The following is an 18327-nucleotide window of genomic DNA, read 5'->3' on the forward strand; positions in this document are numbered from 1 at the left end:
GGCGGCAGCTCCCTTCCGCCAACCAGCAGCCCGCCGCGCCAGGGCGCGGTTGCCACGGAAACCAGGCAGCAGCGCAGGCGCGTGGAGCTCGGGGGGGCGGGGACGCGCCGCCGGGGACGCGCCCGGCCGGAGGGGGGGTAAGCCAGCACTGCGCAGGCGTAGCGTCTCGGTTGCTAGGTTCCGCCTCGCGTCCCGCTGCGTGGCTACTGTAAGGTTCCCGAGCCTCCGGTGGCCGAGGGAACGTTCGAGTTCACCTCTCTGTGCCTGCGCGCTATCGCCTTTTCCTGCCCAGAGCGAGAGGATAGCCCCGATCGCCGTCCCCCTCCTCCTGAAGGACCTCTCCGTGGACGCCCCCGGTGGTGTCGCGACGCCTGCAGCCGGCCGCCCTTCGGAGCGAGACGGAAGAGCTTCCAGGCGGGCGAGGGAAAGAGAGAAAGTAGCCAGCCATGTCGAACGCGTAAGTGATGGGCTGCGGGCTTATAGACCCGGGTGGGCGTCTCCGGACGGAAAGAGGGCTTGCTCTGCTGCTTTTCCTTTTTCTTCTCTCCCCTCCCCTCCTTCATTTTAGCAAATGAAGGCAGGCCCAGGATAGAGTATCAGGTTCTTGTGGACAAGGAATGGCATGCGCCTAGGTCTCCCTCCTCCCGGTCGCACTGCCTCTCCCCCGGTGGAGATGAGCCCCCGTGAGCCCGTGGCTTATGCCCTTGCTGCTGTCTTATCGAAACAGCAGCACCTTCGGGGCATTCGGCACATCGCCTGCTTTTTTTGTTCGTCTTTCTCAGTTATACGTGGATTGCTTTGTGGAAACACCCAGGTCCCGCATTAAGGAAGGAGCTTGAGGAAGCTTCATGGCACCACTCTGCTTTTCCCAAGGAACCGCAGTGGGGCGGTGGGCGTACCGGAAAGAGTGTTTGCCTAGCGCTGCGCTCTTCGCCCAGCACTTGTTTCGTTTGGTCTTCACCAGGACCACTTCGGACGTGTTATGGTGCTGGTTCTGCGGGCGCCGTGCTGCGTGTGTGAAATAGGGCAGCGCGTGTGATCTTCACAACACCCCATAATGCAGGGCCTGTTAATACTGTTCTTCCCATCTTACAGCTGAGGAATCGGGCACAGAGAGGCTAAGTGGTTCATACCGAGCAAGCAGGCCGTGCCATTCCAGCCTGCAGGCACGCTCTTACTAACCCTATTGGTAGGTGAGGAAATGAGAGCAGAGAGATCAAGGGCTTGCTGAGATGCTGCAGGTGGGGAAGGTGGGAGCTCAGTTTGGGGCATGCTGAGTTTGAAGGGCCTACTGGAGATCAAGTAGGCAGTTGAATATTCGAGCCTTGAGTTCAGGAGAGAGGTCTGTGTATGAAATATAAACTCGACAGGTGTTGGTATGTAGATGGACTTTACTGACACGGCATGAGTGTAGACAGAGAGAAGGGGTCATCAGGTGGTAAGAGACTGGGGAACAGACACCAGCAAAGGGATCAAAGGTGTGATCCGTGAGGAGGAAGCAAAACTGCGGTGTTCTGGAAGCCGGGTGAACAGGAAGCAATGTTTCTGGGAGGAGGGAGTGACAGACTCAAACACTGCTGAGACAAGTCAGAAGAGAACCGAAGTGGGCCATCCATTTAGCAAGGCGGGGTCCGCTGGTGCCCTTGACGCTCGTGGGGGATGGAGTAGGAAGGTTGCTGAGAGTGGGAGGGAACAGGAGGAGAGACAGTGAGCATGGCCAACTTTTTAAAGTTTTGTTATAGCTGGTGCAGGGAAATGGGGCCAGGAGACAGATTTTTTTTGAAGATAGGAAGCAATGGCATGTTTCTTTGCTAAAGGAAAGGGGATGGTGAGGAGGATGAGGGAGTAGTGGGGTGATGTTGCTAGTGGGAACATGAGCTCCAGCAGGTGGCTCGAGGTCTTGGCTTTGAGGGAATTGAGGAGGGTAGAGTCTGTCGGTAAATGCTATTCTTCGGTAGGCACCTTGTGGGGTCCTGGAAAGATGGTGTAGGGAGTAGACAATGGGGACAGTGAGGGGCAGTGGTGATGCCACCTGATGAAATGAGGTGCAAAGCTAGGGGATGGGGCAGGGAGAATGATCTGGAAGTGGCGGTGGGGAGCAAGGACGTTGACCCCACGCCCCGACAGCAGTTGGAGGAGTCTGGTGAAAAGGGAGCCTCTCTTGTGAGGGCTGCAGGGAAGGACAGCGGGCCTCCCTGAAGCAAGAAGGCCAAGGGAATATTCTGGAAAGAGGACAAACAGCTATATAGTATTGGAAGAATTTGAAGATTTACCCTATATAAAATATCTTGGGAAGAATTCTCATTTTGCAAGATTTAGATTTTTCGTCGAAGCACGTGGTATGTCTGAATAGTCCAGCCTTCCCTTCCCCCACCCACCTGGCTACAGAAAATCTGCCAAGCTATAGAAATAACAGTCTGGCCGTTTTCAACTGTCATATTCCGTCTTCTCTACCCACAATCCTCCTGACTTCAAAACCTGCAACATTTCTTGGTCATATGCTCAAGTCTGAAACCAATCATGTACTTAAAAAAAAAAAAAATTCTAAGTAGTCTCATGGATAAAATACCACCTTCTCTTTGCAAGGTGCATTTAAAATTTCACGAACACTTTCACAGCTGTTATCCCATCCCACAGTAATCCCTTGGGGTGTCCAGAGAGGTGTCCTTATCCAGATTTGCCACTTGAGGAGGTGAAGGCACAAGGAGGCTGTGGCGAGTCTGAGACCCACTACCTCAGGAGACAGCATGAGGTCTCCCCATGCCCATCACTGCAGCGCGGGCCAGAGACTGGGGTGTATGCGTGCCTGGACCCTATTTGGCAGCAAGAAGAAGCGAGGTCCTGATGCATGCCTCTGCACGTGTGCGCTTTGGAAACATTGTGCTGAGGGAAAGGAGCCAGACCACAAGGGATCTGTGTGGGCCCATTTATGTGAGATGCCCACAGTAGGCAGACGGATACAGAAATTAGATTAGTGGTGGCCAGGGGCTGGGAGGAGGGGGGACAGGGGCTCCTCTTGGGGAGATGAAAATGTTCTCGAGTTAGATAGAGGTGGTGGTGGTGAATATACTAAAACCCACTGATTGGTGGGTTTAAAGGATAAAATTATGGAACGTGAATTATATCTCAATGATGTTCTTATTTTTAAAAAAATTTGTCCTGCGACATCCCAGGTCTCACGTAACGTTCCCGGGCACAGGCTCAGCAGAAGAATGCAGGGACCGAGGGGCAGCGAGGCGGGGCGGGGCTCAAACCAGGCGGGGACTGCATGCAGGGGCAGTGGGGGCTCCCCAGGCTGGCCAGGCTGAGACACAGTGGCCAGGCCCTGGCAGTGCAGAGACCGGTGTGGTTGTGGCCAGTGGGCGCACAAGGAGGAGCATCAGGACAGCAGGGAACCTGGAAGGCAAGGACGCCGAGGTCAGTGTCCAGAGGAAAGGGTGATGATGCGGGGTGGGCTGGCTCACATGGCTGCCTGATATTTCCCATCACCCACTGACCCGTGCCTGGTCGCTCCAGAAAAGCAGCAGGTGAGGAAGGAAGAGGCTGCCGCCCAAAGGCAGGACTTGGAAAGCTCAAGCCACCAGGAGAATCCTCAGCCCAGAGTTCCAGTGAGGGGTCAGCTCAGCCATGGCCCTGGAGGGGTTCCTGCCTCTTTGACCCTGGGCGGAAGCCAATGAGTGCACTGAGCTAGGGCAGCAAGTCTTCCCTGGGCTGGGTCTGTCCCAAAGCGGAGTCCAGGCATTCCTAAATTCTGGGTGCGTTCCGTCCACCAGTGTGGGTGTGGTTGCCCCTGGTGGAAGCATCCTCTACCCAACATCCCTTGATCACGATGGGCATGGGTCTGTGTGGGATTCAGGTCACCCCACCTGCACCCCACAAGGCAGCCTCCGTGGGGTCTTGCACAACCTTAGTGCTTACTGGCATGTTCAGTGCTTTGAAGTCTGATAAATGCCCCTTACTTTTCATTACTGACCCCAGCCCCACATTTAGAAATTATGACTAGATTTATTTATATGGACTCCAGTATATCATTCCCAGATTCTCGGTAATGTTAAATCTGCCTGTCAGTCTCAAGAGTCTGCTTTCTTGGGGCGCCTGGGTGGCTCAGTTGGTTAAGCAGCTGCCTTCAGCTCAGGTCATGATCCCAGGGTCCTGGGATCGAGCCCCACGTCGGGCTCCCTGCTCAGCGGGAAGCCTGCTTCTCTCTCTCCTTCTGACTGCCACTCTGCCTACTTGGGCTCTCTCTCTGTCAAATAAATAAAAACCTTAAAAAAAAAAAATTTAAAAAAAAGAGTCTGCTTTCTTTTTATCTTGTCTCTCCAGCCCTCTGCCTGTTCTGATCCTCCGCAGCTAGCATTCTAGAATTTTCTTCAGTTACATCTTGTGTGGCTCCCACCATATTCATTCTTAGATGTTTAATCAGTAGTGGGAAAGGGGTTTCATTTTTCGTATTTTTCTCTGTGTTCAGTGTTTGTGGCTTTTACTGATGTCTTGCAACTTTGCTGCACAGTTGACTTCTTATATTTTGTTACCGATTTCCTTGGATTTTGCCACTGTGTCATTTACAAGCAGTTTCTTAAATCTTTTGTATGAATCCCTTTTCTGTCTGCTTGATGTTCTTTCACTCCTGTCTTTTAGATTTCTAGTGTGTCTCCTGAAAATATTTTTGGTCTCTGGTGTTCAGCGTTTTGAAGGGCTGAAAGCATCTGTTCTTTGGGGTATGCGGGCAGTATTCTTCATCAGGCATATGCCATAAATTAAATTTATTGAGCATTTTCTTGTCATCTGTGGAAATAATCTTCAGTTTGTACCATTCTGTTGCTGTATTTAGCTCAGCTAGTCTTTATGCTGAACTCTCGCAGATTCCTGGGATGACCCCTCCCCGGTCAGAGGGAACCATTCTTTTGATCTGGGGCTGAGTCCTGTTTGCTAAGTGGGATTTCAGATCCGAGTTCTAAACAAAATTAGCCTGTAATTTTCTTCTGTAATGCTGTCCTGACAGGTTTAGGGCACAAAACAAACCACATGGCTTTCTGTTTTATGTGAACATTGGTTGGACAGCTGGTGTCACCCGTCAGGTCAGGGGAGGCCTGCGTGTGCTGCCCCCCTCAGATGCTCGGAGTCTGGGCTTTGGTGAACTAGGAACAGGCTCAGCTTCTGGGCACCCTTCCCAGCTTCACCTCCCCCGGGGCAGATGCTTGATAAGCCAGCGTTCATTGTTTCTGTCTTCCCCTCCCCCCTCCTGTTTGCCTGGTTTTTTAAGGCACAGAAGGCAGAATCGCCACCATACGTGCGCCACCTGATGCTGGGACCCGTTGGGCCCGGAAGGTGTTGCCGTTACTGTTCTGGGATGGGGTCGTTTCTAATAAATAGTCATTTCTTCTGCAAGGAGTGGCAAGTCCTGTGCTAAATAGAATCTAACTGCCCCCTGTAAATGTTCTCTTCATAAAGCCATCTGGCAGGATGTTCTTTCATTAGCGATATTTTTTAAGTATGTCCAAGTTTGGAGACATCTGACACTCGCACCCCCCAGGAGGCGTGCCCAAGGCAGTATTCAGCATCCACACTCAGTGGAGGACTGCGGGGAGAGGTGTATATTCAACTGTAAATCTTGGCCCATCACAGCTACGCCACCTGATTCGTCACCCTCATTTGCTTTCACCCTGAAGAATGGGGGCCGCAAAGGGGCTCAGACTATGAGCCCTGGAGCCAGACTGCCTGGACGCGGGTCAGCTCTGCTGTGCCTCTGTTTGCTCCTCTGTGAACTGCAGGGATGGTAGCACCTGCTTGAGAGGGCTGTTAGGTTCATGAGAGCTGATACCTGTAAAGCACTTAGGACTGTGACCAGCATTATGTACTTTTGAGCTGCTTCCATCCTCATCCTCATCCTCATCATCATCATCTGAACCTGAAAGGCTCTTCACCCACCAAGAGAACTTCTGACTTTTGGCCAAGAAGATGAAAGTCTCTCATCTCTGTTCCAGGAACATAAAAATAAGAGATTTAAAAAAAATGTTTTTTTTAATGTTTTATTTAAAAATTTTATTTTTAGGGGCACCTGGGTGGCTCAGTAGGTTACGCATCCGACTCTGGATTTTGGCTCAGGTCATGATCTCAGGGTCCTGGGATGGAGCCCCGCGTGGGGCTCTGAGCTCAGTCAGTGGGGAGTCTGCTTGTCTCCGTCTCCCACTGCCCCTCCCCCTGCTGGCACGCACACACTCTCTGAAATAAATAAATCTCCCTCTCTCTCTGAAATAAATGAATAAATCTTAAAAAAAGTTTTTAATTGTTCTTTTAAGTTTGTATTACTTGGTAACATACTAATATGTATTTATTATACTGAATAGTGGAAGAGTACATTTTAAAATAAAATGAAAATATCTTAAATTGAAAAACTAAAGAATTGGAATTTTTTTAATGCAAGTTGAAACTCTCTGCACCAGGAGCAGCGTGGGAGTGCACAGCAGCGAGCAGACGCAAGCAGGAGGCCTGGCCAGGCCCTGGCACAGGGACGGGCACTGTGCTCTGGGATTGCTGCCCCAGCGGGGCCTGGCTCCAAACCAGCCTGGAGGACTGCAGCTGGACCCGCATGAAACCGGGTGGGATCGCCCTTCCCAGCAGGACGGAGGTGGAGGGCACGTGCCTACAGCCTGCCCTGGGCTGTAGTAAGACACCAGCTTCTCAGCTGGAAGGCAAGCTAAGGAACTCATAGGCACTCAGTATATATAAAGAACCCCCATAAACTAATAGAAAAACAATCCAGTGTAAAAACAAGCAAAACAAATGGATAAACGATCTGAGGAAGAGAACTTGCAAACAACCCATATGCAGGTGGATATTCAATCTCATTTGCAACCAGGTGAATGGACATTAGAATGTTGAGATTAAATTTCTCACCCATGATCTTGGCAAGAGTTATGATTATGTATTTTCTGGTGATAGTGGTGGTTCTTTTATTTTTGGTCAAGGTAGAGGCGGCGGTATAGTGTAGAATAATGGTTCCAAGCCCAAGACGGGGCTCGGACACTGACCTCACCTCTGAGGAGCAGGCCACCTCCTCCCACCTCAGCGGGAGTAACAGGAGCCTTGTTCATGGAGCGTGGCCAGGGTCACACCTAGCACAGGTCACAGCGTGCGGTCAATTCCAGGAAGTGATGCTGGCAATTTCTCAGAGGGAAGTGTGGAGAATGAGTGAGGAAGGGCAGGTAATGGGACCAGAGCCGAGCACCAAGAGGGGATGCCCGCTAATGACCTTGGGAAGGTCGATGAGGGATTCCCAGTAAAACAAGGTGGATTTTATGAGCAATTTTATTTCCTGCTCTTCCTGAATCACCTCCAAAATGGCAATAGGGGATGTCAAAGGCTATAAACACACGAGGGCCAAGGGAACGTTAGAGCATTTGCCAGGAGCTATCACGAGAACATAGAAGGAAGGAATGCAGATGAGATGAGGGGGGAAGAGGCAGGCACATGGGACCTGAGCGCCAGCAGAGGGGGAGGGAAGAAAAGCCCACCTTCTGGCAGAACCCTGGCAAGAGAGGAGGCAAGGTCTGGTCCTTCTGAGGTGGGGCTAAAGGTGGTAGGTCTGCCTAAGGGGCATTTTGACCCCAGAGAGCAGGTGCCCAGCCGCCCCCGTGCTGACAGAAGAGGCTCGTGCAGGCAGCCTGGACCTGGGGGTGCCACACACAGGTGAGAATGGGGTTGGGAGGCCAGGCTGATGGCGAAGAGGAAGGGAGAGCCTTCACTCCCCTTGACCCACTGGCTCCATTCCGGCAGAGATTGAGCCCCCCCGGCCAGCACAAGAAAGACCTAATGGGTTGTGAGTTTCCCCCTCATCCCAGGGAAAGGGCCAGGATCCTGCCCACCCTCTCACCCCCGGGAGAGTTAATAAGCCTCTTCCCAGACACACTGATCTTTCCATTAGCCTTTCATCTGATTCTGGGACATAAAGAGAGCCAAAGTCACCCAAAATGTCAACCAAAATTCTGCCTTGGATGTGTTGGTCAGAGTCCAGGCAGGAAAAAGATGGCACCCTCAGCAGGATGGTTAAAAAAGGGACTGGCAGAAGAGATGGGGACAGAGTCTCAAGGAACCGACAAGGGTCATGGGGCGAGCAATGCAGAGCGGCTACCACCCTGAGCCTTTGGTAGAAGGAGGCTCCCAACCGTGTGCTGAGCCACCAGGGAGGCAGTGGGAGAGGACAGACCTGCATCTCACTCTCCTCTGCCCTCCAGCTCCCTGTCTGCTCCACGGACCTAGGGGCCGGCCTCCCACGCCAGCCATGCCTTGCTTCTTACGTCCCACATTATGGTTCTCAGGTTCACAGTTATTGCTTAGAGCTGTAAGTCATTCACTCTCCACTGCAGGGACTAGTCCGCTGGGAATACACTGCAGTTTATTTATTCGTTCTCTTATTCATATACAATTGGTTATCTCCTTGTTCGGGCTATTATAAAGAAACGCTTTTATGTTCATTGTGACACAGATTTACAAGAGTTTCTCCGGGGAATGATTGCTCATTCATAGGGTCTGCCCGTGTTTGACTTTACAAGGTGGTGCAGAATTACTTTCCAACGTGGTTGTTCCAACTCATAGCCCACCAGCTGTGTGTATGGACAAGTCAGTGGAAAACTCTGGCTCACAGTTTCTTCATCTCTGAAATGGGTGTAATCATGCTGGTTTTACAGGTATGGTGAGGAATCACTCTTATCATTGAGGTGAAAGGATTTTTAAGCTACATAGGTGATAATGATACCAGCGGTCATGTCCGAAAATCACATGCACCTCAGAAGAAGACATAAATGGTCTAAAGGGAACTATACACCGTGTTCCTGGTTCACATCTGATGCCGTGTCACCGTTTGTTATTCCAGATGTCCATTTTGTATGGCTCACAAAGGAATTTTCACTTATTCTCTGTCTTTCCCCAGAATGTATAATAAGATGTGGCATCAGACCCAAGAAGCCCTCAATTCTTTGCTTGATAAAGAGTCTCAGAACATGATGGAATCACAAAGCAATCAAGCTTTCATCTTCCAAATGTTGGCCACCTTCTACATAAAATACGTGCAGATCTTCAGAAACCTGGAGGATGTCTATGACCAGATCGTCCACCCGCAGAAGCGAATATTGATCCGAAAAATACTGGACGGAGTGATGGGTCGCGTCCTGGAACTGAAGAATGAAATGGTGGAGTTGGAATTAACGGAGTTTCATTATTTTGATGACATCCTACAGGATCTAAAGTTGGCTCCTGTAAGTACTCAGCTTCTTCTCTTATCCGTTTCTTGTTATTTTAAATAAGCTATGTAGGTCTCTAACCAATTTTCTACAGACTTTCTAGACATCTTTGCTGGTTGTTGTATGAAAAATTGAAGCGTTGCCCTTCAGCTGGGCCATACCACCCTGGACAAGGATTGGGTCCCTGTAGTTTTGGGCACAGACAAATCTTCACACAGCCCTTGGGTCCATCGGACACTGAAGTTGTTTTCTTCCTTGTCACCATGGTGTCTGCCCAGATCTGTTGGCTGGAGTAGGCCATCTCTTTGATAAATATCCTGGGACACAAACCCTCCCGATTTCCAGTCGAAGTGCCCCTACTTCTGTTTCCAAAGGAGATCTCCCTCTGGCCTCTGCTTCCCATCATCTTCTTCAGGATGAGCAGCCTATTGGTTACCAGTTCTTTCTTCCCAGATGGATGTGTCTCCTCCTCTGCTTTGGGTCTTTGGTGACTCGGGGATTTTTGGCAATAGGCCTTTGAGCCTCAGACAAGAAGGAAGGGCATCCTCCCTCTCTGATGCCCTGGAGCTGTGAGCATTCTGCCCCACTGCTGCCCTCCCGACCTTCACTGCCAAACACCCAGGGTCTCTTCTGACGCTCTGTCTGGCTGAGTCTGCCAACGCCAGTGGACAGACAGCTCACTTCAGTGTCACGGTCCTGGGAGCTCAGTCTTCATTTTGAAAGGAACATTTCCCGAAAATAAAATTAAAAGGAGACAGTGTTCAATTTTCTACCTGGTGTTTAATGCCTCTTCCTTTTGAAAATATTTGAGATTCTATCAAGTTTATGTTTCTTTCTGGAATAGACTTTCCTAACATTATTACTGCACTTCGTTAGAATGGACTCTAAGGAATACCTAAAATGATTGGAACGTGAAGATCACTCCAAAACTTTTGTGTTTATTGCGTTCGTTTATAAGAGTGTGGATTAAAGCACCAGATTTTTTCGATTAGGTGTACTTAACTCACCCATGTGAGTCTATCAGGAACACCTGAGGATAAACATGAAATCAAATCATTAAGTCATATCCCTAAATTGAATTAATAAAGCAATATAAAATGTGTTAATTTAATGCCAAGACTATTAAATAATATTCTCAAAGCTGAAGAATAAGAAATTTATGAAATTTATGTGGTGGGCTCCTTCAGATTTTCTGGTTCACCTGGTTCATCTTCTCAAAGGCCATGAGCACTGAAAGGTGAGGAATGAGGGACATTGTCCAGGAACCCTTCCTGGTGGGAGTCTCTCAACTGTGTTTTCCACTATTTCCGAAGGGTGCACAGTGAGCCACGTGACGACACTGGGGCACGTCCAACAGCAGCAGCATGGACCCCGGGAGCAGTGCCGGGCCAGGGAGACACATGTGTGCCATCTCTGGGAGCTCCTACGTGGCTCAGTTCTGCACCGCTGTCAGGGCCTCCGTGGCTGCCACCTGCACAGCGCACAGCTCTCCGTACAATATGACCCACAGTCCGACCACAGCTGGTCAGTTCGGGGATGGGTACTGGTGGCTGCACCAGGCAATCCTTCCCTCAGAGATTCTGAAACTGAGACAGAGACACCAGTTCCTGTCTCGGAGTCTGAACTTCGGGCTCCCAAATTTGTGAGTAGTTGGAGCCTTTGTTCTGAGATGCTCAGAAGAACGAAGAAAGCTGCTCTTGAGAGTGAAAGAGAGAGAGAACGAGAGAGAGAGAGAGAACAAAACAGACTCACCAAGAGGAGCAGAAGTAAATGGCAGAGTCCTGAAAGCATCTTCATCCCTGGACACATCCCTGCTTATGAGGAACTCTCCACTGTGTTCCTGCCCTAGGTCCACGAAGTCTTAAGTCCATCCATCAGTGTCCCCTACGGCTAAACTAACCGGAAGAGTGTTTCTGCAGCCTGCCATGTAAGGAGCCTTCCTAATAGGTCCCTGATGTAGAGAGGGAGTTTCTCTGCCATAAGAAGTGTCCTTGATTCCACCCTGTAGAGGATGGAAACTCCATTAGTCTAAGAAAATTTGGTTTTCAAAAACAGTTGCCACCTGGTACTGATATCGTCTCACCAAGTCCTAAAAAAGACACCCCTTTACGTGATAATGCTTCTTTAAGGGAAGGCCTGTTCAAAATCCCCTGGATGGGGGAGAGGGTGTGGGGAGTCACGCCAGAATGGGAAGAAGGGGAGCTGACCCTGAGGACTAGACCCTTAGCTTTGCCAGGCCAACTGGTCTACCAGAGGCAAGCAGGAGTGTCTGAGAGTCTAGGACAGTGTTTCTCGATGGGGGTGCCCAAGGGCCCACCCCATACCCCCAAATAACACTTCTACACTCCTGATTGTTGAACTTGGGCTGGTAAACCTTCGTGTGACCTCCACTAACTGAAATATTTGGTAATATGCATAAATGAAAAAACAGAAGTTGATATTTATTGCATAAAAAACAAGTTTCCTAATAAAGCAAATGAACTTTACCAATAATTTTTGTAATTTGGGGTAATTTAGGTAAAAATAAGAACAAATTATTAGGGGAAAAATGTGATCATTTACATGCAAATAATGATACTGATGATAACTTACGAGATTGAATTCAAAGATCTCTACATCACCATGCTTTGCTATCTTAGTCTGCATTATTATTTTAGGTAGGCTGAGATGATATTATGTTTCTTTAAAGACCTTCATTAAGTTATCATTAGTTAATTGAGGATTAATTGATGCGGGTTCTCAAGTTTTACTGTAATGATTAAAACGAGGGCCGTGGTGATGGTTTTTTCTTGTGACTTTGTGTCTCCTCAACGGTAATGAATTCTCTTCACGCCACCGACCTCATCACCTCTTAAATCAGGATGGGAGGTAAAGCGCGTCTCTTTGATGTGCAGTCCTTACTGTATAGCTTAGATGGATTTGAGTCCTGGAATTGTGACAAAAGTGGCAGTTTTGACCAATTGTGACAAAATTGTGCCCTTTGGCTCATTCTTTCTCTTCTCTAGCAACAATTAGATATTCCCATTCCCAAGTATTTTTTGAAGGAGAAGCTGGAAGTCATCAAAGGAAGAGAGAAAATCCTTGCTCAGATATTAGCCAACACTGGACTAGATATACCTGAAAAGGTTCGTATATTATTTTAATAAACATCATTCCATAATCTATATAAAACCTTTTTCCGTGGCTCCTGATTGTGTGAGAGACAGATTATTTCCAGTGGGAAGAAAGCAGCACCCGCCCCTCGTGCTATTCGGTATATGTAAAAAGTTGCTTACCTTGGGGACGTGTTTTTGATGATTCGTGACCATTATTTTTCAAGAACTTAGAAATAGAGATCAAAACATAATGCTTTGTTGGTTAAGTCAGTATCTCTGAGACTGAGCAGATTTATCAGCTCGGTTTGATTTTTCGTCTCAGACCCTTAACCTAAAGTCAGAAGTGGAATACTTTCATATGAAATAATTAAGTGTTAAGCTAACCTACTGGTCAGTCTTTCCCTTCCAGACTTTTCCGCACGGCACTGCCGCATCCACCTTCTGGCAAGTCTGCTTGTGCATTTCAGTGGCCCTCGCTGCCTCCCGCGCATCAGTGCCTCACGGCCCTGGCTGGTCATGGCCCATGCAGGGAAGTGGCAGTGCCCATCCCAGCTGGGACGATTCCAAGTGAAAGGGGCTGTCAGTAACTATGCCGGGAGACAGGTGCGGCCCCAGTGCCCAGGGGAAGCCAGCACGTGTGGGCTTCCTACAGACAGGCCCCGTTGGGTGTTGTCAGCCTGGGTCCTGGTGCCAAGGAAGATTCCAAGTGCAACCAGAATGACAGTGGGGTGGGAGCAGGACGTGCCCTGTCTGCCTGCCGCAGGAAGTGCTTGGGGTACTCTGTGCTCCCTCTCAGCCATGGACATGCTTCATGCTGCATAGAGGGCTCACTCTTCTCCCTACAGCCCAGCCTGTCGAAATGGTACTCATTCATCAGAGCCCGACTTGATGCAACATCCCTCCAGAAACCTGACCCAACTAACTCAGGACCGTCTCTCCTTCCTTCGCCTCTCCCCTAACTGACTGATCCTCCCTCTGCATTGCATCCCTGGAAATCCGTCCCGGGGCTGTTTCAAGTAGGGGTCATCACCATCCTTGCACATGTTGGTGCCTTCAGTCCATGCATCATTCAGAAGGAAGCACTCAGCGCTTCACCCAGCTCCCCCAAGGTATCTCCTGGCATGAAACATTGACAAGCAGTGCAGAATTCACAGAGGATTTTATAGGGGAAATGGAGGAGGGCGATGACGTTGTACACACTATGGTCAAACCCTAAAAATTCCTCTTTGCTATTTCCCCTTTCTGCTGTCCCTCTTTGCTGGTGCAGGGTCAGCTGCAGGGAGCTTTCTCTCTCAGCCAGCCCTAGCTGGCTCCACTAGGTAGAGCCGTCCATCTCCATCCCAGCCCCAACTTCTGATGGGCCCAACGTCAGCAACACGCCGGGCTCTGGGCAACAGCCCTTGGCATCTGTGTGACTTTCTCACGCCCTTCAGTGCCTCACGAGACCCCAGTTTCACCTCAAGCTGCTTATTTCTTGAAGATATATGCAATATATATCCCAAAAAGAATTTTGAGAGGCAAATATTGCCGTCCAGTCCTACATCTTTAATGCTTAGTATTTACTCTTGGGCCCTCTGTAAATGTTCAAAAATGAGTAGACCACTCAAACCCTCAGAAGTCTTCAATAAGGGCTATAATGATTTTCAGAATGACAATATGGAATCTAAAGGAAATAATAATACAATAATAACTAATATTTGCAGGACACCTACTATCTGCTTAAGCTCTGGTACATACCTTGTGCGGTTCAATGCCGACATGATATTCATTCTACTCTAACCTGCTGAGTGCATTATTGGAAATGTGCGCTCACTGAAAATTTGAGGTGATGAGATCTCACTGAAAACCAGACTCTGAGGAATTGTGACATGAAAGAGCCCCTCAAAGGGAGCCAGGGCACCACACTGGGGAGCAGAGGAAGAGGGTCAGTCTTGGTTCAAATTGGCTCTACCCCTTAGTAACCCCGGGAGCTCGTGGCAATTCTATTTCTTCTGTCAGCCTCGGTCTTAACTCTTGACTGGTCACAAAAATACCCACCTTGGGGGTTGCTTTGTGAATTTGCCGAGATTCTCTATGAAAAGCCTCTGGCTTCTGTAGGGTCTCAGTAAATGCCCCTTTCCTTTCCCTGCTCCTTCCTGGGCACTGTCCCCCCCACTCCCACCCCCACCCCCACCCCCACCCCGGGGCCATTACAGAGAAGACATCATCATGGGAAACAGGGGCCCTGGTGATGAATCGGAACATCCCACACTTGGGACCTCAGGGTCTGGCACCATGTTCTGATAAGGTGGCCATGCTGCCCTCTGAGATCTTGGCAAGGATTCAGCCCATGAGTGGGTGTTTTCTGATTCAGAAGGCCTCTCCTTTCTGCCTCTGTCCCTGCATGAGGCTCCACCCAAGCCAGGCCACATCCCCAGCTTCTCCCGAGCCCCAAGGACCACAGAGAGCCTCACCCCTGAGCCCACTCAGAGCTCTCGCAGGGCTCCGGATGCCCCAACAACCTTGCTCTTGACCCTCCTCAGGAAATGTCACAGCCCCGCACCTGGCTTTGCCTCCCCTAGCCCATCTGAGGTCCCCAAAGGCAGCATTTTACCGCATGAGCCCTGGTGTTTCTCCAGTCATAAATTACCCATCCCATTTGGATGTTTTGAAATGCAAATTTGTAAGTTCTAGAAGACATTTCACATATAAACTGAATACTCTTAAAATGATTTTAACATTACTCATATTTACTAGATAATCCTGTAATGGATTTTGAAGTCAGCATTTTACCTCATGTGTATTTTACATTTTAAGTTCTCATATTAAAGATGTGCTTTTAATTTATATGTTTCTACTATTAAGTTAATAAAACATGAATAGCAATTTTGAGTTTTATTGAATCCATTTTATTGGCATTCCTGGTATAATTTGCTGCCAACCTAAAATATTGTGGAACTAATTGGTATTTTGTTCGGAATGGTAGAGGAAAACTTATGGGGTTTCTTAAATCAGGGACCAGAGCAAGAGCCACGGCATGTTATCAAAATTCACATAATTAATGAGTGAGATGGTTAGTATTAAACCACCATCAGACTCTTTATCAACAGTTTGGGAACTCCTAGCAAGGTTGTGTTAGAAGTAAGCACATGATGTATATGGGATCAACTGATAGAGTTAACATGTTTAAACATTGATTTAACTTGAAAGTTTTCACAGAAATACACCGTAAAGGGTATCCCCCTAGAAGAGGCTGTTAGACTAATCCAGATCGCTGAGAGAGCACGGCAAGGTCGCCTAAGAGCGATGTTCATGAAGCAAATCTTCCTCCAAGAATACAGAGCAAAGCAAGCCAAGATACTTGGCGAGAAAGTCGCCGACGTGGGAGCCGCCGCGCTGCAGATTCAGAAGGTGCGCGTGTGGTGCTCGTGGAGCTGGGGACAGGTGTCTTAACACAGCTAGAGATGCACCCCAGGGCCAGGGGTGAGCTCTGAAACCCGAAATCCCAAAATCCTACCTTGAATAGAGCTGGATTTTAAATTCCAGAGAGATTTTTTATCTTACCCTGGAGAAACCGTTAACTAAGCTTGGTCGTGTTTTTTAAGATTTTATTATAAATAGGTATAAATGCAGGGCATTTGGTTCAGATATTTTTAAAGGTCATTGATAATTGTTGGAAAGAATGTGGCTCAAAATTCATTGAGGATTTATATCCTCAGTGTGTATTCACATACACACGTAACCACAGAAAGGGAGCAAGGGTCCACACCTGCTGGCTTGCGCAGGTGTGTGCTGTTCACAATACCAGTGACCGTCACTAAGCACCAGGACATCGGTGTTCCCTTTAGAAGTGGGCCTGAGGTTTCCTCCCCAGATGAGCACTGTGGGTTTGCACCCATCTGTTCCCAAATGGAGGCTAAGGTTGCTTGCAGGAAAATGCGGAAGCTGGCTTGTGGGACAAATGAGAATGAGAAGGGAGGGAAGGAAGGCACCGGGACACAGACCCCAGCCAGAGAGTCAGGACCCCATCCCTGCTGGGCTCTGAATGGGGATGGAGAGGGGGGGCAGTGGAGGCACCCATAACAGACTGTTTCCTTTCAACTTTCTGTGAAGATAGGAAGTTGTAAACAAGCATCTGAGTTCAGAGCTGAGTTGTACCAGTCTTGGACGTGACCATGTTCTATTTCCCCACATTTTAATGACAATTTTTCTCTTAAAACTATGAAGCACCACCCTTAGATCTAGCCCCACACTCCTGAACTCTGGAAGTTTCTCTTGAAGACACCCAGGTAGGGGACTCTCGCTAATGAGACTTATAACCATTTCTTCTCTCCCGGCCCCACCTACCTTTATGGACATAAAACATTGTGCACATTTGAGATGTATGATGTCATGATTAGATAGACATATATATTGCAAAGTAATTATCACCGTAAGCGTAATTAAAACATCCATGGCATCATGTAATTACCAGTTTTTATAGTGAGAGCACTTTAGATCAACTCTCTTAGCAGCTTTCAAGGACACAACATGGCATTGGCTATAGTCACCACGCTGTGCGTAGACCCCCCAGAACTCATTCATCTGAAAACTGGAAGTTTTTTTTTTTTTTTAATTTTTTTTATTGTTATGTTAATCCCCATACATTACATCATTAGTTTTAGATATAGTGTTCCATGATTCATTCTTTGTGCATAACACCCAGTGCTCCATGCAGAACGTGCCCTCCTCAATACCCATCACCAGGCTAACCCATCCTCCCACCCCCCTCCCCTCTAGAACCCTCAGTTTGTTTTCAGAGTCCATAGTCTCTCATGGTTCTTCTCCCCCTCCGATTTCCCCCCCTTCATTCTTCCCCTCCTGCTACATTCTTCTTCTTCTTTTTTTCTTTCTTAACATATATTGCATTATTTGTTTCAAAGGTACAGATCTGAGATTCAACAGTCTTGCACAGTTCACAGCGCTTACCAGAACACATACCCTCCCCAGTGTCCATCACCCAGTCACCCCATCCCTCCCACCCCACCCCCCACTCCAGCAACCCTCAGTTTGTTTCCTGAGATTAAGAATTCCTCATATCAGTGAGGTCATATGATACATGTCTTTCTCTGTTTGACTTATTTCGCTCAGCATAATACCCTCCAGTTCCATCCACGTCGTTGCAAATGGCAAGATCTTATTCCTTTTGATGGCTGCATAATATTCCATTGTATATATATACCACATCTTCTTTATCCATTCATCTGTTGATGGACATCTTGGCTCTTTCCACAGTTTGGCTATTGTGGACATTGCTGCTATAAACATTGGGGTGCACGTAGCCTTTCGGGTCCCTACTTTTGTATCTTTGGGGTAAATACCCAGTAGTGCAATTGCTGGGTCATATGGTAGCTCTATTTTCAACTTTTTGAGGAACCTCCATACTGTTTTCCAGAGTGGCTGCACCAGCTTGCATTCCCACCAACAGTGGAGGAGGGTTCCCCTTTCTCCGCATCCCCGCCAACATCTGTCATTTCCTGACTTGTTAATTTTAGCCATTCTGACTGGTGTGAGGTGGTATCTCATTGAGGTTTTGATTTGGATTTCCCTGATGCCGAGCGATATTGAACACTTTTTCATGTGTCTGTTGGCCATTTGGATGTCTTCTTTGGAGAAATGTCTGTTCATGTCTTCTGCCCATTTCTTGATTGGATTCTTTGTTCTTTTGGTGTTGAGTTTGATGAGTTCTTTATAGATTTTGGATACTAGCCCTTTATCTGATATGTCATTTGCAAATATCTTCTCCCATTCTGTCAGTTGTCTTTTGGTTTTGTTGACTGTTTCCTTTGCTGTGCAAAAGCTTTTTATCTTGATGAAGTCCCAATAGTTCATTTTTGCCCTTGCTTCCCTTGCCTTTGGCGATGTTTCTAGGAAGAAGTTGCTGCGGCTGAGGTCGAAGAGGTTGCTGCCTGTGTTCTCCTTTAGGATTTTGATGGACTCCTGTCTCACATTGAGGTCTTTCAACCATTTGGAGT

The 18327-nt window shown here is 48.3% G+C and overlaps 1 protein-coding gene across 1 annotated transcript in view; it reads left to right on the forward strand.

The window, feature by feature from the left end:
• Positions 1-212: 212 nt before the first annotated feature.
• IQCA1 (IQ motif containing with AAA domain 1) overlaps positions 213-18327 on the forward strand; it is a 150433-nt gene continuing 132318 nt past the window's right edge. The window contains exons 1-4 of the mRNA XM_032408149.1: positions 213-457; positions 8930-9254; positions 12245-12364; positions 15533-15724. Coding sequence (XP_032264040.1) covers positions 447-457; positions 8930-9254; positions 12245-12364; positions 15533-15724 — 648 coding nt within the window. The 5' untranslated portion in view covers positions 213-446. The remainder of the gene's footprint in view (positions 458-8929; positions 9255-12244; positions 12365-15532; positions 15725-18327) is intronic.

The sequence above is a fragment of the Phoca vitulina genome, unplaced genomic scaffold (genome assembly GCF_004348235.1).
Source record: "Phoca vitulina isolate PV1807 unplaced genomic scaffold, GSC_HSeal_1.0 scaffold1, whole genome shotgun sequence".
In the NCBI taxonomy this organism is placed as follows: Eukaryota; Metazoa; Chordata; class Mammalia; order Carnivora; family Phocidae; genus Phoca; species Phoca vitulina.